The sequence below is a fragment of the Apium graveolens genome, chromosome 4 (genome assembly GCF_009905375.1).
Source record: "Apium graveolens cultivar Ventura chromosome 4, ASM990537v1, whole genome shotgun sequence".
NCBI lineage: Eukaryota > Viridiplantae > Streptophyta > Magnoliopsida > Apiales > Apiaceae > Apium > Apium graveolens.
Window position 1 is genome coordinate 237596707 of NC_133650.1, and position 18939 is coordinate 237615645.

The 18939-nt window shown below is 36.7% G+C and overlaps 1 protein-coding gene across 8 annotated transcripts; it reads right to left on the reverse strand.

Moving 5' to 3' along the window:
* Positions 1-5240: 5240 nt before the first annotated feature.
* On the reverse strand, positions 5241-18066 carry LOC141720707 (L-Ala-D/L-amino acid epimerase-like). 8 transcript variants are annotated; one of them, XR_012574488.1, is made up of 9 exons: positions 17904-18066; positions 16764-17189; positions 16547-16657; positions 16221-16437; positions 15780-16113; positions 15643-15704; positions 15444-15516; positions 12730-14089; positions 12479-12617 (listed from the first exon to the last, which is right to left on the reverse strand). XR_012574488.1 is itself a non-coding variant. In XM_074523286.1 (8 exons), the coding sequence occupies exons 2-7, from the start codon at positions 17142-17144 to the stop codon at positions 15446-15448; spliced, it is 1176 nt and encodes a 391-aa protein (XP_074379387.1). In that variant the 5' UTR covers positions 17145-17189; positions 17904-18066; the 3' UTR covers positions 5241-5630; positions 15444-15445. The 8 variants fall into 8 exon arrangements, 6 of the variants coding, with proteins under 6 accessions (XP_074379387.1, XP_074379388.1, XP_074379386.1 ...); XR_012574489.1 differs by having other exon boundaries at positions 12487-12611; XM_074523286.1 differs by lacking the exons at positions 12479-12617; positions 12730-14089 and adding an exon at positions 5241-5630.
* Between the last annotated feature and the right edge of the window lie 873 nt (positions 18067-18939).

Genomic DNA, 18939 nt, shown 5'->3' on the forward strand with positions numbered 1-18939 from the left:
CTATTTATATCTTGATCCATTACCTCTTTCTGGCATTTCTTTATTTTCTCCAATAACTCTGGTTGGAAAATCATACTGTACACTTTTGCTTCCTTAGGCTTGCAAATTCTAACCTCCAATTCTAATTTCTGAAATTCTTTATATATTTCTTCAGGTACAGATAACACATTTAACCTTTCCTTCCGACTTAACGCATCTGCTACAACGTTCACCTTACCGGGATGATAATTAATCGAGCAATCATAATCCTTGATCAATTCTAACCATCTCCTTTGCCTCATATTAAGTTCCTTCTGGGTAAATATATATTTCAAACTTTTGTGATCCGTGAAAATCTCACACTTTTCTCCATACAAATAATGTCTCCAAATCTTCAAAGCAAAAACTATAGCTGCTAGCTCCAAGTCATGAGTAGGATATTTCTGTTCGTGTGGTTTCAATTGCCTTGACGCATAAGCAATCACCTTGTCGTGCTGCATAAGAACACATCCTAATCCTTTATGAGAAGCATCGCTATAAATTACGAAATTCCCTTGATCGTCTGGAAGTGACAAAACAGGTGTCGTGATTAATCTTCGCTTCAACTCCTGAAAACTTTCTTCGCACTTATCGTTCCATATAAACTTTTCATTCTTTCGTGTAAGCTTTGTTAATGATGTGGCAATCCTTGAGAAATTCTGAACAAATCGACGATAATATCCCGCCAATCCTAGGAAACTTCTTACCTCAGTGGGTGTTCTCGGTCTCTCCCAATTCGTAATTGCTTCGATGTTTATCGGGTCCACTTTGATCCCTTCGTTACTGACTATGTTTCCTAAGAACTGAACTTCCTGTAGCCAAAACTCACACTTCGACAGTTTAGCATATAACTTCTTTTTCCTTAAAATCTCCAAACCGTTCTCACATGTTCCGCATGATCCTCTTCCGTCTTGGAATAGATTAAAATATCGTCTATAAACACAATAACAAACTTATCCAAATATTCCTTAAAAATTCTGTTCATCAGGTCCATAAACGCTGCTGGGGCATTGGTCAATCCAAAAGACATCACTAGAAATTCATAATGCCCATACCTTGTTCTGAAAGCTGTCTTTGGTATATCTTCTGGCTTGATCTTTAGTTGATGATATCCCGATCTTAAATCAATTTTGGAGAAGTACTTGGCTCCCTTCAATTGGTCAAACAGATCATCGATTCTGGGTAACAGATACTTGTTCTTGATTGTCAGCTTGTTGAGTTCCCTATAGTTAATGCACAGTCTCATGCTTCCATCTTTCTTCTTGACAAATAATACCGGGGCTCCCCACGGGGATACGCTGGGTCTAATTACTCCTTTCTCTAACAATTCTTGCAATTGCCTTGCTAGCTCTTTCATCTCAACAGGCGCCATTCTGTACGGGGCTTTGGACACCGGTTCTGTTCCAGGTTCTAAGTCGATCGCAAATTCAATTTTTCTATCTGGAGGAAGTCCTGGTAACTCGTCGGGAAATACGTCTGGAAATTCATTCACTACTGGAATATCTTCAAGTTTTGCTGGCTCCTGACTTCTGTCGATTACATATGCTACGAAATGCTCACATCCTTGTCGTAGTAACTTCTTGGATTGAATCATTGTTAAGAATTTCCTTATTTATTTCTGACCTTTGAACATTATTATTCTTTCGTCTGGCATTTTCACCATTACTTTCTTATTTCGACAATCTATCTGAGCATCATGCTTAGATAACCAATCCATCCCTAATATCACATCAAATTCCCCTAACTTAAATGGTATCAAATCTACACAAAACTTACTACCAGAAATCTCAATCTCACAATTTCCACAAACTTGGTTTACAGTTACACGTTCTTGATTTGCTAATTCCACAGTCATTATTTCATTTAAATACCCAACTGGACAATTTAACTTACTAACAAAATCTTGTGAAACAAACGATCGAGTTGCTCCCGAATCTATTAACATTTTCGCACATAAAGAATTCACATTAAGCGTACCTGCCACGACATCCGTATCCTGGATCGCATCCTTCACCGACATGTCAAAAACTCTAGCCCTTGAAGTCTCATTCACTGTTGGGGTAGATCCCATAATCCTCAATGCATTACTGACTGGGGCTGGTGTCTTGCAATCCCTGGCCATATGTCCTGGCTTCCCATATTTAAAGCATGTAAATCTAATGACTGGAACCTTCACTGCTGGATTCCGGATAGGCTGATCCTTATTTGCTGGCTGATTTCGGCACTCCCTTGAATAGTGCCCTTTCTGGTTGCATTTAAAACATACCACATTCAACTTGTTACAAACTCCTCCATGCTTCTTTCCACAAACTTGACAATCTGGAAAAGTTAATCTCAACTGATTCGGCTGATTCACATTAGCTGGACGATTGCCCTGGCCTCCGTCTCCTGCATTTTGTCTCCTGAAATTAAAATTTCTCCCTGGCTGAAACTTGCCCTTCTTAAAATTTGGAAACTTCCCTGTTTGTGACTGACCCTCACTTCCCTCAACTTTCCTTTTCTTGCTTTCCTTATCTTTCTGGAACATCTCACTCTCCGTCTCTGCAATCATAGCCTTCTGTACAACCCCGGCATAGGTATCTAATTCAAAAATAGCTACCTTCCCTCTGATCCATGGCTTCAAGCCTTGCTGGAATCTCTTAGCTTTCTTTCTATCAGTATCAACATACGACGGCACATACCTTGACAATTCCTCAAACTTCCCCTCATAATCTGTTACCGACATATTCCCTTGCTTTAACTCTAAAAACTTCAGCTCCATTTGATCCTGAACAAACTGAGGAAAATACTTTTCTAGAAACAATTCCTTGAACCTTTCCCAAGTAATAACATCCGTACCTTCCAATGTCTTCACCATCTCCCACCAATAGGTGGCTTCATTCTTCAGATAGTAACTTGCAAACTCAACCTTCTGTTCTTCCATTACTTTCACTAAGGCAAATGCCTTCTCTATTTCCTTTAACCAAACATTTGCTTCAATTGGCTCTAAGGAACCCTTGAATTCTGGTGGGTTTATTGCCTGAAAAGTTTTGAAAGTTACCTGGGGATTGGTCTGTCTTTGTTGTTGTTGTGCTAGGTGAACTGTTTGTTAGGCCAAGATTTGAAGAATCTGGGCTATTGCTGGGTCCATAGGTCCTGGGTTCACATTCGGGTTTGTATCATCTTGATTGTTGTTGTTGTTGGTTTCTTCATTTCGGGTGTTGGTGCGGGTATTTCTTTTGGGAGGCATTTTCTGTAAAGAATCAATCAATTTATTTAGCTTTTGAATCAAATACTTGCATAGAAGAAAAGTTTTGTAAAACAGGAATATCTCTTTTTTTTTTGAAAACAGTGGTAATTAAATAAATTGCATGCTTCTTTACAGAATATAAGCAGTTATGGAAAACAGGGTACATGGCATCACAGGGTATAACTGGTGCAATGAATAAGGTAAGGTAAAACAAGTGCAGTAAAATAAATGTCACTGCTGGAAAGGAAAAAGGTACTGATATATATAGATCAAAAGTTTTAGGGTAGTACAAGCGTAAAGACGCTTCGAAAGTAAAAGCAAAAAGGGTACAACAACCTACTCACTAGTCAGCATAGCTAGTCTATAAATACAACTCAAGAGTCTACTGATACACACTACACACTACTATCCATACTACATAATCATAACAACACTACTCAACATCTTCATCTCAAAATCTCTAACTCAGCTCCAAGGAAACTCTGGTCCTGCCAGCCTCTCAAAGTCCTCCATCACCTCAGTAGCCCAGCCCAGCAGTGCATCAGGGCCTCTTTCAGGTAGTGTAGCTCCATGTAACCTAGCCTCAAGAACCCTCCGTGTCACATGAATCTCCTCTCGGAGCTCCCTCACACCACGATCAACATCTGTAGTCCTGATGATATGCTGTAACTCTCTAATCTGAGCCAACAAGGAATCACGCTCCAATAGAAGAGCCTCATACCGGTAATAAGGAACTGGGGGCAATGTAGACTGGAATGGGGCACTCGCTACTGAATGCCCAGTGGAATCTGAATCAGCTGGTGGGGGTCCTCTAACAGGTGGCCTCATGCCTGGAGGTGGAATAGCCTGCAGTGGCACGGGCTGCAACACCGGTGGAGGTAGGATAGCCAATGCTGGTGGAACAACAGGACGTGGATGCGAAAACGGCACTCCAACTGAAGGCTCTGAGTGATCAGCTGATACGGGAATAAAAGAGTCGACCATCTCTGCTATCTGAAATCATATCGCAATATAAGAATCTCGTTCCATAACGCAAACTATACTAATACCTGATATACCGAAGCACTCAACCTCTCAACGTTCTCTCATCCTATGCCTTACTTCTAATCTTAACCCTCTACCCATTCCCGTTAACCTAGGCTTGTGTCAGTGACTTATAACATGTAGCTCTGATACCAAACCTGTGGCGCCCTCCAAACCCGGATCAGAAGTTTGGGGTCCACACACACACCTTAATTATAACCTGCTTATAACAATAATAAAGATATTAATAATATATGAAGTGACCCTACTTATCAACTACCACGGACCGCAACAGGTTAAAGTATGCACACAAGCCAAACACACTAATATATTACAAATCGTTCAAATCCCAACTATTTCAAACTCACACTGAGTATCAAACATTAATACAAACTTTTATAATCTTAAATTATCCCAAAAGAAGCCTACTAGCTCAGCTTCCTCAACCTGAACCCCTAGCTCTCGCGCTGGACTGGGGATCCTCGCTACCAACTGGTTCCTTTTTAACTGGAAAGAATATAAACAACATCGCACAAATGAGCTAACTAGCTCAGCAAGTCAAAATGACAAAACTGAGAATAATGATCATCAGGTGACTATGATTATGATATCAAGTGAACATTGGATTATGATTTAGAATTGGATATTATACTTTTAATTTAAAAGCCAAGGTTAGGCTGCTGATCAGTCACGCACTAATCCCGAGCAAGGCACACATCATTGCTCTAACTACTGGATCCAAGGCACACATTGGCCTAACTTGACCATTATATGGTCTGACCACGAATCTGGTCCACAATTTTATAAAAACAATCCAATTCTAACATAATAACAGAATATGCAATAATAAACAATAACCAAAATCATTAACAACAATGAGTGTTTAACAATGAAAGGTTTTCAATCTTTGTAAGGATCAAATAAGTAGTTTAAAAGCTTGAACGCTGGGTAATGAAAGAATTGGATAACAAAAGAATCAATATTTCAGGGTTTCAAAGATTTGGGCTCTCAAAACATAGGATACAATGGTTGAATGTACAAGTAATTCAGTTCAGTGTTTGGGATTTTGTTTGCAGGTATTTATGGAATAGTATCGTATACTTGAGGTTCGAGTTTGGGTTTACAATAATCAATGGCTTAGAAAGAATATGGTTCATGGCTCAAGAACAATAACTGAAATCAGGATTTAGGTTTCCGTGCTTCAAAGCACTTGTAATGTCAACAAGACTATCAAGAATTACAATGTCTCGAGAAAGTTCAGAACACTTGCCTGGTATTAGCTTACTACTCTGCACTGACTTCCAATCACAACCGTCTTACTCTTCAACTATCTGTTTTCCTTTCCTACGTCTTGCCTTTTCTGCTCACATATCATAAGTATCTATCAATCATCAACTCATAGAGTTCCATTCAACACACACTTCTATCTACCCTTCGTTTTACCCAAATCCGATTAACGGATTGAAATCTATGCAATAACGAAGTAAACACCGAATATATAGACCGATAGTCAAACAACAGGTCACGTATAACACATAATACATCACGTAATCAATGACATATCATTTATAAAGAAGTCTCGGGTCATAAATGTGCTTTCGGGTATTTAAAATAATTTTTAAAACATTTTTCGGAATTAAAACGGGTCGTTGGATCAATTTCGGGTTAATAAACAGGGTTCGGTTGGCCAATTCTGGCTCCGAAACAATTTTAGAATAATTATCGAGCCTTGAAAATAATTTAGAATAATATTTTAAAGCTCGAAACTATTTTTCAGAATTTTTAAATCATTTTCAATAATTAAATCTAATTAAATAATTAATTAAAAATCAATTAATAATTAATTAAATCAATTAATCAATTAATTTTCGAATTAATTGACTAATTAATCAATTAAAAATTAACTGAAATTAATTAACTAATTAATTCAGATTTATTTGTGAATTAAAAATAATTTCCGGAATTAAAATAATAATTTTTAGAATTTTCAGAAATTAAAAACGAATTTTTATAATAAAAATAAATGGGAAATATGATTTTTAAACATTTTTAAAACAGGAATCCTATTTTTGCAAAGTCTGGAAACTTCAGGGACCTAACTGCATCGTTTTTAAAACTACAGGGGCCTGTTTGCAATTTTACCAACTCCGCCGTCAACTACGCCGGAGTGTGGCCGGAGAACACGATTCTGGCCACCTCAGGCCGCCAAACTGTCCAGATCACAACTACACCTCACCAGGAACATATTCATGCAATCAAATCATTATAATCATTCATGTTTTGGCCGGAAATTGGCCAAGAACATCGCCGGTTTCCGGCGAACATCGAAAATATTCAAAACACAACTCCCTTCTCTACAGACCTCATTGGTTCATGAAACTTATACGACTGGATTGCTAATTTCACAGAGAACACAACCCACTATAACACAACATCAATCTATCACAGAATAAGAAACCCCCAAATTTCAATTAAGAACATTCATACGGGTTATAAACCCTAATTTTAAAATTCGAAAATCAAACTCAAATTTGAACATGTTATTGAACTCCAAATCAGACGTATGACATATGAAAATCATCAGGAAAACAAGCTCTACAACATGCAATCATCAAATCATACAAACAATCATCCGAACAAAAATTCATATTTTTAATAAAATAAATTCGAAAATAAATAAATTTTTAGAAATTAAACCTTTGATTCTGCAGTGAAACAAAGCTCAGAATCTGATAGAACACCTCAAATCCTTCATTTTGGTTACTCAAGCTTTAAAAACAGAGATCGGTAACGCCTTCGTTTTGCTGTTTGATTCTTAGAACAGTTTATGAATATAAGATTTTTCTCTGTAAAATTATATAATTATCTGTCTGCAAATGATTTTTATACGAAATAAAATACGGTAAAAGGCTATTTATAATTACGGAAAATTAGTATCCCGTTGGATCATTCCGGATATAAAATGGTACGTTTATTTATAAAAACTGATCCAAACGGTATCGGTTTTCGGGATAATTATCCAAATCAGTACAGCTTGTACTGTGGTCTTGGTCTCAGCACCCAGTTACACGTACTACGAAGTGATAATTGGGATAGTTTAATAAAAAGCTCTCGTTTATCGAAAATACGGGTTTTATTGATTTACCGAAACGAATATTGTATCGAAAATGTTGCGCCGGGACCCGCGCATGACAAACTGTACGCCGGATCGAAAAAGTCGAAACATGGAAAATGCTCGGAATATTACAATTAGGTTAGAAAGGAGTTCTCGAAAGAGTTTCGGGTTCCAAAAACGTAACAACGGTTGACGTCGGTTGGTTCCCATTTTTATAAAATAGATTTTAATTACCCGAAAAAAGATTTTAAAAATTTCATATGATTCTTATAAATCTATAAATCAACATAAAAATAATTAGGAAGATATGACAATTATCTATATTTTATTTTGGACATATAAAAATTAAAATACTCAATTAATATTATTTTCGAATATTCAAGTACATATAACACTTAACAATTAGCTCACAGAATAGATACTGAACACATATAATAATTATATAATAGCAACAATAATTACACGATATATCCCGGATATTACAGTTCCTTTATCATCCTTATCATCTCCATAACCTAAGCCTTCTTTCCAATTTTCACTACTTAGCAAATTTTGAGTTGTTCTTCCAGAGTTAGTCCAAGTCCTGATAATCTCTCTTTCCTTTTCTAACTCATTTTTTAGAGATTCATTCATTTTTAGCACTTCATCCCTAACATAAAAAGCATCATCTCTATCCTTCTGAGTTTGATGGAACATAACTAACTCTTTTTCTAAGAAATCATTTCTTTTCTTAAAAGCAAGATTTTCAGAAGTTAATCTTTCACATGTTAAAGTTTGATCTCTATAACTAACAAACATGGTTTTAAGATATCTTCTAAACTCATTAATATCATCAGTATGAAAAGCATAAGTAGTCTGAGATACCTTTGTTTCAGCAGCTTCAGAACTGCTCTCAGCACTTTCTTTATCAGCATTTTCCATCAAAGCATAGTTCTCCTCACTTTCAGAGTCTGAGGTGTCTGTCAAGCTTTTCTTCTTTGTGACAAGAGCCTTGCCTTTGTCACCCTTCACTTTCTTGCAATCAGGAAATATGTGGCCTTTCTCACCACAGTTATAGCATTTGACATTGGTATAATCTCCTCTATCAGACTTTCCTCCTCTGCCCTCAGATCTTCTGAAATTCTTCTTATCAGAACTTGTGCCTTTCCTGGAAAACTTCTTTCCCTTCCTGAACTTCCTGTATGCAATCTTTATGATCCCTTTCACCATAAGAGCACACAGCTTCATGATCTCCTCATCAGCATCAGTCTCAGGTAAGCTTTCAAAATCTGAGTCATCATCACTTTCAGAACTTGATGACTCAGTATCAGACTTTGTGAAAAGAGCTTTACCCTTGTCTTTCCTTGAGGTAGCTGCCTTGGGGGATTCTTCTTCAGCTTTAAGAGCAACTGTCCTTGACTTTCCTCCTTTCCTCTTGCTTCTTTGTTCCATCTCAAGTTCATGAGTCTTGAGCATTCCATAAATTTCATCAAGAGTTGTTTCATCAAGACTGTAGTTGTCTCTTATTGTTGTTGCCTTCAAATCCCAATATTCAGGAAGAGCTAACAGGAATTTAAGGTTTGAATCTTCAAGATCATACTCCTTATTAACCAGTGACAAATCATTCAAGAGTTTGACAAATCTATCATATAAATCAGTCAATGACTCATTAGCCTTTGAGTCAAAGTGTTCATACTCTTGAGTGAGTATTGTCTTCCTGTTCTTCTTAATTGTATCAGTTTCCTGACACCTTGTTTCCAGAGCATCACATATCTCATTTGCAGTCTTGCAGTTAATTACCTTGTTTGACATTACATTATCAATGGCACTATGCAGTAAGTGTCGTACCTTAGCATCCTTAGCAATTGATGCGATATCTTCAGCAGTATAATCACTCTTCTCCTTTGGTACAGTCTTTGCTGCTTCACCTGCAACTGCAACAGCCAGCTTGGTTGGTTTGTGAGGTCCTTCCTTAATTCTATCAAGATATTCTGGATTTGTAGCTTCTAGAAACATGGTCATCCTCACCTTCCATATGGCATATTCAGATGGTCTTAATATGGGAACTCTGATGGTCTCATACCGACTTTGAATTTGTGTCTTTGGAGGTTCTTCAGTTTTGGTAGGCTTAGTTGGAGTTTCTGTGTCAGACATGATTGTGTTTGGATCTTAAAATGTATGTGCGTTAACAGATAGGCTCTGATACCACTTGTTAGGTCACACACACTGTAGGAGGGGTGAATACAGTGTAAAGTACAATCAAATCGAACTCTAAAAACTCAAGTAACAGAAAACAAACTTTATTGAAACAATAAACTCTGTTACAGTATGGAACTGTTACCTCTCAGTGATGAATAAATATCACGAGAGCTGCTAGGGTTACAATGAATAATCTTCTCGAATATGATAACACTTATAGTGTAAACCCTATGTCTGTGTTTATATACTACACAGTTACAAGATAATCGCTAATTGATATGAAATATAATTCTGCTTCCTAAAATATATCAATCAGATATCTTTTCTTCCAAGTATTATATTCTTCATAGAATTCCTTCTTCATGCATATCTCTTCTTATGTTTATCTCGATCTTCTTTCCTTTAATCAACTACTGTCCTTATCTGAACATCCTCCAGCACTTAAGTTCTGATATCTATCTTCTGATGATTATCTCCTGATAATATAAGTACTGATATCCTTAAGTCCTGACCTCCAGTAAGTACTGATTTATCCTGTTTAAGTAAGATCTAAACATAAATCATATTAGTCATGACATTATCAAATATATCTAACACCTTCAGATATCTAAGAACTCTATCCAGTGCCTCCCAATGAGTCTTGTTTGGACAACTTGTATATCTAGCCAACTTAGACACATAATAAGAAATATCTGGCCTAGTCACATTAGCAAGATATTGTAAACTCCCAATAATCTGAGAATACCTTAATCGAGACACAGGAATTCCTGAATTATTCTTGACTAAGGCAACTTTTGAATCATATGGTGTACTAGCGATTCTATAATTTGAATAACCTTACTTCTCCAGTATAGATTTCTCTATATAATAAGACTGTGACAAAGTTATTCCATCAGTTGACTGAGTCAACTTGATCCCAAGAATCACATTTGCCTCACCCATATCCTTCATCTCAAAGTGCCTCTTCAAGAAACTCTTTGTCTCGTTAATAATCTCAATATTGGTTCCAAGTAACAAGATATCATCTACATACAAGCACACGATCACACAATTATTACCTCTAAACTTATAGTAAACACACTTGTCACTTTCATTAACTAAAAACTCGAAGTCTAAAACAGTTTCATCAAACTTTTTATGCCAGTCTATAGGTGCTCGTTGAAGGCCATAGATGGACTTGACTAGTCTACATACTTTCCTCTCATTACCAGAAGCAACAAATCCCTCAGGTTGATCTATATAAATCTCTTCTTCAAGGTCACCATGAAGAAAAGTTGTCTTTACATCCATTTGATAGATGATAAGACCATGTACAGAAGCCAATGCAATAAGCATTCTGATTGTTGTCATTCGGGAAACTGGAGAATATGTATCAAAATAATCAATGCCTTCCCTTTGCCTAAAGCCCTTAGCAACTAGTCTAGCCTTGTACTTATCTATTGAGCCATCAGGGTTTAGCTTCCTCTTGAAGATCCATTTACATCCAATAGTAGAACACCCAGGAGGGACATCAACTAACTCCCATATTCTGTTTGAAATAATTGAGTCAATTTCACTCTTTATAGCGCATTTCCAATGCCTTGACTCCGAAGAATCCATGGCTTGACGGAGAGTTAAAGGTGCATCCTCGACATTATAAGTGATAAAGTCACTTCCAAAGTCTTTGACTACCTTTGCACGCTTACTCCTTCTAGGTTCCTCTACTTCGCTAGGAGTAGAGCTACTACCAGGATCCACCCCCATATTTGTCATCTTTTCCACATGATCAAGAATAGAACTTGATGTGTGTGTGGGATCATCCTCATAACTACCCAAAGTTATATCAGTCTTCATAGGGAATACTTTCTCAAAGAAAGTTGTATCACGAAACTCAACTATCATATTCGCTACAATACCATCTATGTCAGATTTTATTACTAAAAATCTCATAGCAGTAGTAGTTTCAAGATAGCTCAGAAAGATACAATCAACAGTTTTCAGACCCAGTTTCTTTCTCTTGTGTTCAGAGACAAGCACCTTAGCAAGGCACCCCCACACACGAAGATAACTCAAACTTGTCCTATGCTTTCTTCATAATTCATATGGTTTCTTGTTCATATGTTTCAGAGGGACTCTATTCAGAATATGGCAAGCCATATTCAGAGCCTCTCCCCACATGTACTTAGGCAACCCGGAATTAATTAGCATACTGTTAATCATGTCTTTAAAAGTTCTATTTTTTCGCTCTGCCACCCCATTAGACTCAGGTGTGTATAGTGGAGTAACCTCATGAACTATACCATTGCTTGCGCAAAATTTATTAAACAAGGTACTCGTATACTCACCACCGCTATCAGACCTCAAACGTTTAAGTACTTTTCCAGTTTGTGTTTCAGCTTCATTTTTATACATAATAAATTTATCTAGTGCTTCATCCTTATGTGTAAGCAAATAAACATAACAATATCTACTACAATCATCTATAAAGATAATGAAATATCTACAGTGATCCTTAGTCAACACACCACTAAATTCACATATGTCCGAGTGAACTAAATCTAATAGGTCTAAATCCCTAACAACATTATGAAAAGGTTACCTTGTTTTTTTAGCAGTTACACACAATTGACACTTAGATTACTTATCAATGACATGCTTTGGAATCAACTCTAAATTCATCATATTATTTAGAGCACCAAAATTTAAATGACCAAGTCGTAAGTGTCACAAGTTAGACGATTCTACACAATTAACAGAAGGTGCAATACTATCATTAATAAAACCACCCAAAATGGGTTCAACATTTATTAAAACCAATCCAACAGACAAGTAACCCTTGCCAAAGAATATACCAGTATGAGTAATAACTGCTTTATTACACTTCAAAGAAAGTTCAAAGTCGTTTTTAACTAAACAACTTCCACTTATAATATTTCTATGAATAGAGGGAACATGATGCACTCTAGTAAGAGATAGAATCCTCCCAGAAGCAAACTTCAGGTCCACGTTTCCTATTTCAAGCACTTGTGCAACACTAGCATTCCCCATCGTCACTGTCACTCCATGACTCTGTTGCTAAGATACAAACAAGCTAAAATTAGCACAAATATGTACACTAGCTCTAGTATCAATCAACCACTCATGTGACAGATAAGTGGAAAGTAGTACAGGGTTGTAAGTAACATACGCGTCATCGGTTCCAGAGGCAACAACCTCACCAATGACCATGTTAGCTACTGGCCCACTCGTGGTTCCAAGTCCAAGCACAGTATTTACTTGAGCTACCACTCCAGCTTTCTTAGCTTTCTTACTTGGACAGTCCTTGCTCCAATGACCAACTTGTCCACAAGACCAACATGGTTTGTTCGCCTTTGGTTTCTTAGCTTTGTTCTTGTCAGGTTTAGTGTTAGCCTTCTTAGTGACTACCTTTCTTTTCTGTCCAACAATCACTACATTTACCTTCGAGCTCCCATGTTCCACATGCAACACATGTCCCTGTTTGGACTTGTGCTTCTCATGTACAGAGATGTCCAACATCAAGTTAGTCCATGTGATCTCTCCTTTATGTCTTTTCAGGGAGAGAGCAAACTCCTCCCAAGACTTAGGGAGCTTTTCAATCACAAACATCACTCGAAAATTCTCAGGCAAGACCATGTCAGATTCAACCTAAGCATGAACCAACATCTCAAACTTATGAACATGTTCAGTCATGGATTTCCCATCCACCAACTTGAAATCAAGAAACCTAGCCACATAATACTTCCCAAGACCTTGAGAATCAGTATTATGGGTTTGGTCCAGCTTATCCCATAAGACTTTAGCAGTATAGGTATCTGATGAATAAACATCGAACAAGGTGTTCTCCAAGGCTGCCAAAATGGCTGCCCTAGCCACCCCATCATTCTTAGCCCATAAAGCAAAAGCCTTAACAGATTCAGCTTTCTCTTGATCCAACACATGAGGATCATATTGTACCACTGGCCATAGACCCTTAACCGTTAACCAGAGCTTCATTTTTTTCTGCCAACTAGAAAAAGAAACTCCACCACCGAATTTATTAGGCATACCCGATAAATCAATTGGCTGGGGAAAACGGTACGTAGTCTAATCAATGGAAACAGTACCACCAGAACCAGAACCAGTCTCAACAGTCTTAGGAACATCACTAGTTTCGTTAACCATCTTGCTAATTAACTATATGTATAACTATAATCTCTTCGAGATTGTTGGGTATAATCCTAACTACACAACAATATGGGCAGTTATATATATAATAACAAGAACAAGGGAAATAATCAAATAACCAACTAACGAAATAAAACACGAAGGTAATAACAAACTATAATTAGAGATTGTAATTGACAAAAAAAGTAAATAAAACTTATCTCTTATCGCTTTCCAAATTCTGATAAGAAGAAAAACACAATATCTGAGTCGCCAAACCCTTCAAAAGGACTTGACTGTTCTTGAAGAGATTATTGCCCCCCACTTATGCTGTGATGGAATGCAGCAATATCGCTTACAGGATAAAACAGCAACAGATCAATCTGGCCACAGGATCGGCAATGATCAACGGCGACTCACACCTCAATTTGCCCATAAAAACCTATGCAACTCATATATGTTTGCGAGGTAGGCACCGAGACTTGTGTTATTTTTATCTCAAGTATACCTCTTAATATATAGTCATCTCAAGTTGTTTTTCTTCTATTTTACTCGATGTGGTATCTCAAGTAACAAAACAGAAAAAGTAAACAAAATGGGTTTTCCTTATTATTTATATTATATCCTGATTAATTAATATTAATATTACAAAATATATTCAGAGTATGATTAAAATAATCCTTACTCAATATATTTAATATTAATAATTAAATAATCAATATAAATAATTAAACTTGTAATAGAAAGAATAATACTTGCACTAGGCCAAACAAGCATTCCACTTATACTAGTAGTCGTAAACAACACTAACACAATATGTTATATAAACTCAATATTTTTCTTTTACAATATCAATGTGGGACAAAATCTTCATAACTCATTTCAAACAAGCAATTTTGTCTCAGTATATTCATGGATTCCACTAAGAAAATATTTTAGATTCAAATATGAAAGTTTAAGTTCTCATGTGAGGGAACAATAATCTCAACCCTCATAAGATGAAATCAGTAGCACAAAATGATCTTCAGTATCCGCAACACAGGAAGGATAACAGGTTTGAAGTTGAATTAGGAGATTACTTGAACAGAGGAGGAGAGGAGAAGAATTTGGAGATGACAATGATGGAAGTAGAAAGTGGGAAGCGAAAGGCTGGCCCCAGTATAGAAGGCATTGAGATCCGACCAAAGGGCGCATGACTCGGTTTTCTCGACTTGTTTATCAATATTTTTTATGTGATTTTGTCCGTAGATCATGATTCCTTGTTTTTGTTATAAGAATTTGTGTTACTCCTTTATATTTTTGGTGTATAAATATTTCTATAGGGTATATTGACTAGTATTCTAAAGACTGATGGGATAACTGAGGATTATCCGATCGTGCATGCAAATGTTGTTAATATTGTCGTTGATGTGTTGCATATGCACTGAGCTTGTTTTCAATGATGGCTGTAAACTGTTGTATTTAGTGTCTGGTATAATCAGGAACAGTTAAGTTTCAGTCAATGGGAAGGGAATTCACTTGACAAACATGCTTAATGAACCTCAGATGAACTGATAACAATTCAGTAAAGGATTCTCAGTGATAATGATACTAGTGCTTCATAAGATTCCAATATAGAGATGTATTATCAAACTAGTCTTGATACAGAAATGTTCTGCAGCTTGACATAAATAAACTGGCACTGACATACAAGCTACATTGAGAAAAATGTAAGAAGATGCTGAAATAATAACTTACTACTAAATGTTGTCCCAATGGAGGGAACCACCGCTGCCTCTAGCATTTGTGAACTTATACACAGGACCAGAAACTAGCAAAATAGGATGTTAAAGAGTTATATATTTCAATGTAGCTGAAACTAAAGTCTAAAACACAAAAGACATAAGTGTATATTCATCATTCAAAAAAGAACTTCCGTACAGTAAGACAATTTTACCTTCATAACCCTCAACAACTGGATCTTCTGATAGATGCAGTGGTGCGTCTAGGTCAATGAATCTGTATGAATATTGAATGATACAGATCATTTTTCACTTAACCAAACTGTATTTCCTAGTATGTGCTACTACTTACTTGAAACATCCTAGCCCTGCAGCAAGGTGACCAGCGAAGCCCATGGAAAGTCTACTCTCGACCATTCCACCGATCATGAGATGCAAGCCCGATGCACGTGCAAACTCAATGACTTCAAGGGCACCTAGTACCCCAAGTTTCGCAAGCTTAATATTGACGACATCTGCTAGCTTGCGCTCAACAATCAACTTTGCATCATTTAAACCACGGCAGCTTTCATCAGCAGCAACATATACCCCGTATTTTTCTTTTGCTATCTGAGTGACACGGCCTAGACCTTCCAAGTCATCACGATGAACTGGCTGCTCAAACAGAATTGGAGTGAGCTTCATCTCTGCAAAGCAGTAACAATTACAGTAATTGACTTGTTCAAAATTTATACATTTGTTAAGATTTTTGTGACAGGGAAATAGAGGAATATTGACAAAGTTGAGAACTCACCATGTAATGTCTGAAGAACTTGAATAGCTTCTGTACAGTTATAACCTTCATTAGCATCTAAGATAAAACCGCAGTCGGGGTAGGCTGCACGTATCGATTGTAGCACTTCAATGTCTCCATTCAAATTTTTTCCCACCTTGAGTTTCAAGGTTTGAAATCCTTTTTCGCGATACTTCGAAGCCAATCGAGCAGCTTCCAATGAAGAAACAATTGGGATCTATGCATGATATGTTTCACGTTTCAGTACAAATTCATGAATACTATGAACTTTTATGTTAAAGAATAATCTAATGGGGAAAAAAGTATTGCTCAAATGGAAACTAAACTGTCATATCTGTAGTTATCGTGCATGAAACTCCCCCAAACACTCCCCACAAAGGCACACCCATGCTGTAAGCAACTGCATCAATCACGGCCATTTCAACTCCTGCTCTAACCTTAAATAGCAAAGGAAACTATTTAACTGATAATACAGAAACTTTATGATATTTCAGGAAAAAAATATTGAAAATTAAAAGCCTACGGAAACCGTTTGCAACTTACAGAAGCATATGCATGCCCAGGCAGAATCCTACCAATTTCGCCCAACAGTGAACCTAAAGTCATAGAAGGACTCTTCCTCAAAAACTGACATGTTTCGGCCACCTTGGCCATAGCAAGTGGCTGATCCTCTGCAGTTATAGGAGGAAGAACAGGAACCTCACCCCATCCAACACATCCATTGCTCAACTCAATCCTGATGGCCACATTCCGAACTTCTTCAAGCTTTACTGTGGCAGCATTGATAGGTGAAATCAAAGGGAGATTCAATGCTTTTCCCTCTGCCTTTTGCACATTAACTATGAATGTGTCTATCAAATTCTTGAACCCAATATTTTTCACAGGGGCTGCCATTGTTTTACCGTCAAATGAAGAAGAAGCCATTTTTACCCTGCAAAGAATCCTGTATTAAAATCCAGGTGGATTGCCCTGAGAAACAACAAAGCTAGGTCTAAGTTAAGCAAAAGAATTTTATCCTGAATGATTTGGATATCAAAAAACAGACATGTGTAGCTGAAGATATGCACTTTCAAAGTTGAACTACATAGTTTGAAACTCTGAACCTCTACGGGGTGTTCGTTGGTCTTGTTGTTGTCTTTAGATATAGTTATTCATAATCTGAACTCATGCAGGAGCGGAAGAAGGTAAAATGAAGTCATTTTAAAAAAATGTGTAGAAGCTATTGATAGTAAGATATTAAGCATACTTAACATAACTTATCCTGTCTCAAAGATGTTAAGAGCTAGGAGTGAGCAATAAAGATACTGAAAAGAGTTCATCACAGAAAGTCATTGAAAGATATTGAAGCTTAGTAGCCATGCAACTTATGGTAAGAATGACTATAGATTTGATTTTCTAATAGAATTTGTTTTTACCTTATATCCAAAGGTCTGCAACTTCAACCAACAAAATGTGATAATACACAGATGACAGATCTCTATGTACACATCATAGAAGGTCTGCTTGTCATTATAGATCATCCCCTGCTTTTTATAATTAATATAGACTAATGTTTGTGATAGGAAAAAACAATTCATGCAACTTATTTAGCTCCAAATCATAAATGACAACCTTAGAACTAGAATTTTAACACAACATACATATATATATTATAGAGTGCAGTAGAGAAAATCAGAAACTCACCCTTGGATTTAGAGTGATGGAGTCGGAAGGTAGATTTGTAGATATGACAGAGTCTTAAATTTGCAGATGCCAAATTGAAGATCGAATGAACTTATGAACGATGAATTCTGACATCTTATACACAAAGGAATGGCTTAGGAGTAAAACAAAGCATTCCATTCTTGGAAGAATGAAAAATGAATGGATCATCCCATCTAAAGCAGAACAAAAACTGGTGGTGGCAGTTACTGTCAAGCAACTACTTTACCTTCAGTCTCTTGTCACATAATATATGAACATAAATGCCTGTATGAACACTAATTTTCTACAACTTAAAGCAAGTCAAATTGGAACCGCATCAACTTATTATTTTTCTAGTGGAAAAAAAGAAGCAAAGTGTGAAAAAAGAATACTTCTGTGTTTTATGTAGTAAAATCATCTAATCTATATTGCAAAGTTTGTTATTGATGTTAATTTCTAAATACAAATAAAATTTAAACTAATAAAAATATATATTAAAAAGTTCAATTAAAATGAAAGCAACTAATTTGGTGCATTAGTAACAGGGTCCATGACAGGTCTAGCAATTTGTTACCTCATAGAATAAACAACACACTGATTCTGGCAATATCAAATCCAATACGCTCACTTATGGTCATTCCCTGGAAGAAGACATTTTCAAAACGCAAAGACACAACTTGAATTTTGCTGCACAGACTCAGGCACTCGATAACCACTACTTTAGGTCTCCAATTCTAAGTTCATGCCCTGGCAGGTCAAAAGAGAATGCAACGGCACCTGGTGAAGGAGTATTCGGATTCTCATACTAGTTGCAGAATGCAAAGATTTTAGCTCTTTAGCAGCTGCTGTTACTCAATTTTCCAAACCGAAAAAAAAAAAAAGAACAGCTGATGGTGCTACAAAAGGAATGTTTCTTCCAATCTTCGATGGCACTATGTCATACTGACTGAACTAAACAGTCCTGAAACTTCTCTGCTCTCTTGACTGATATACTTAACTTCTATACTGGGGTGGTTTAGTATCCTCACCATTTTTA

Excerpts from the sequence above, each read along its gene's own strand:
- LOC141720707 (XM_074523286.1), bottom strand. The coding sequence starts at position 17,144 with ATGGCTTCTTCTTCATTTGACGGTAAAACAATGGCAGCCCCTGTGAAA. Across the intron at positions 16,438-16,546 it reads CGATAACTACAGATATGACA|ATCCCAATTGTTTCTTCATT; the intron begins GTTTAGTTTCCA and ends TATCATGCATAG. Across the intron at positions 15,517-15,642 it reads AGTTGTTGAGGGTTATGAAG|TTTCTGGTCCTGTGTATAAG; the intron begins GTAAAATTGTCT and ends CTATTTTGCTAG.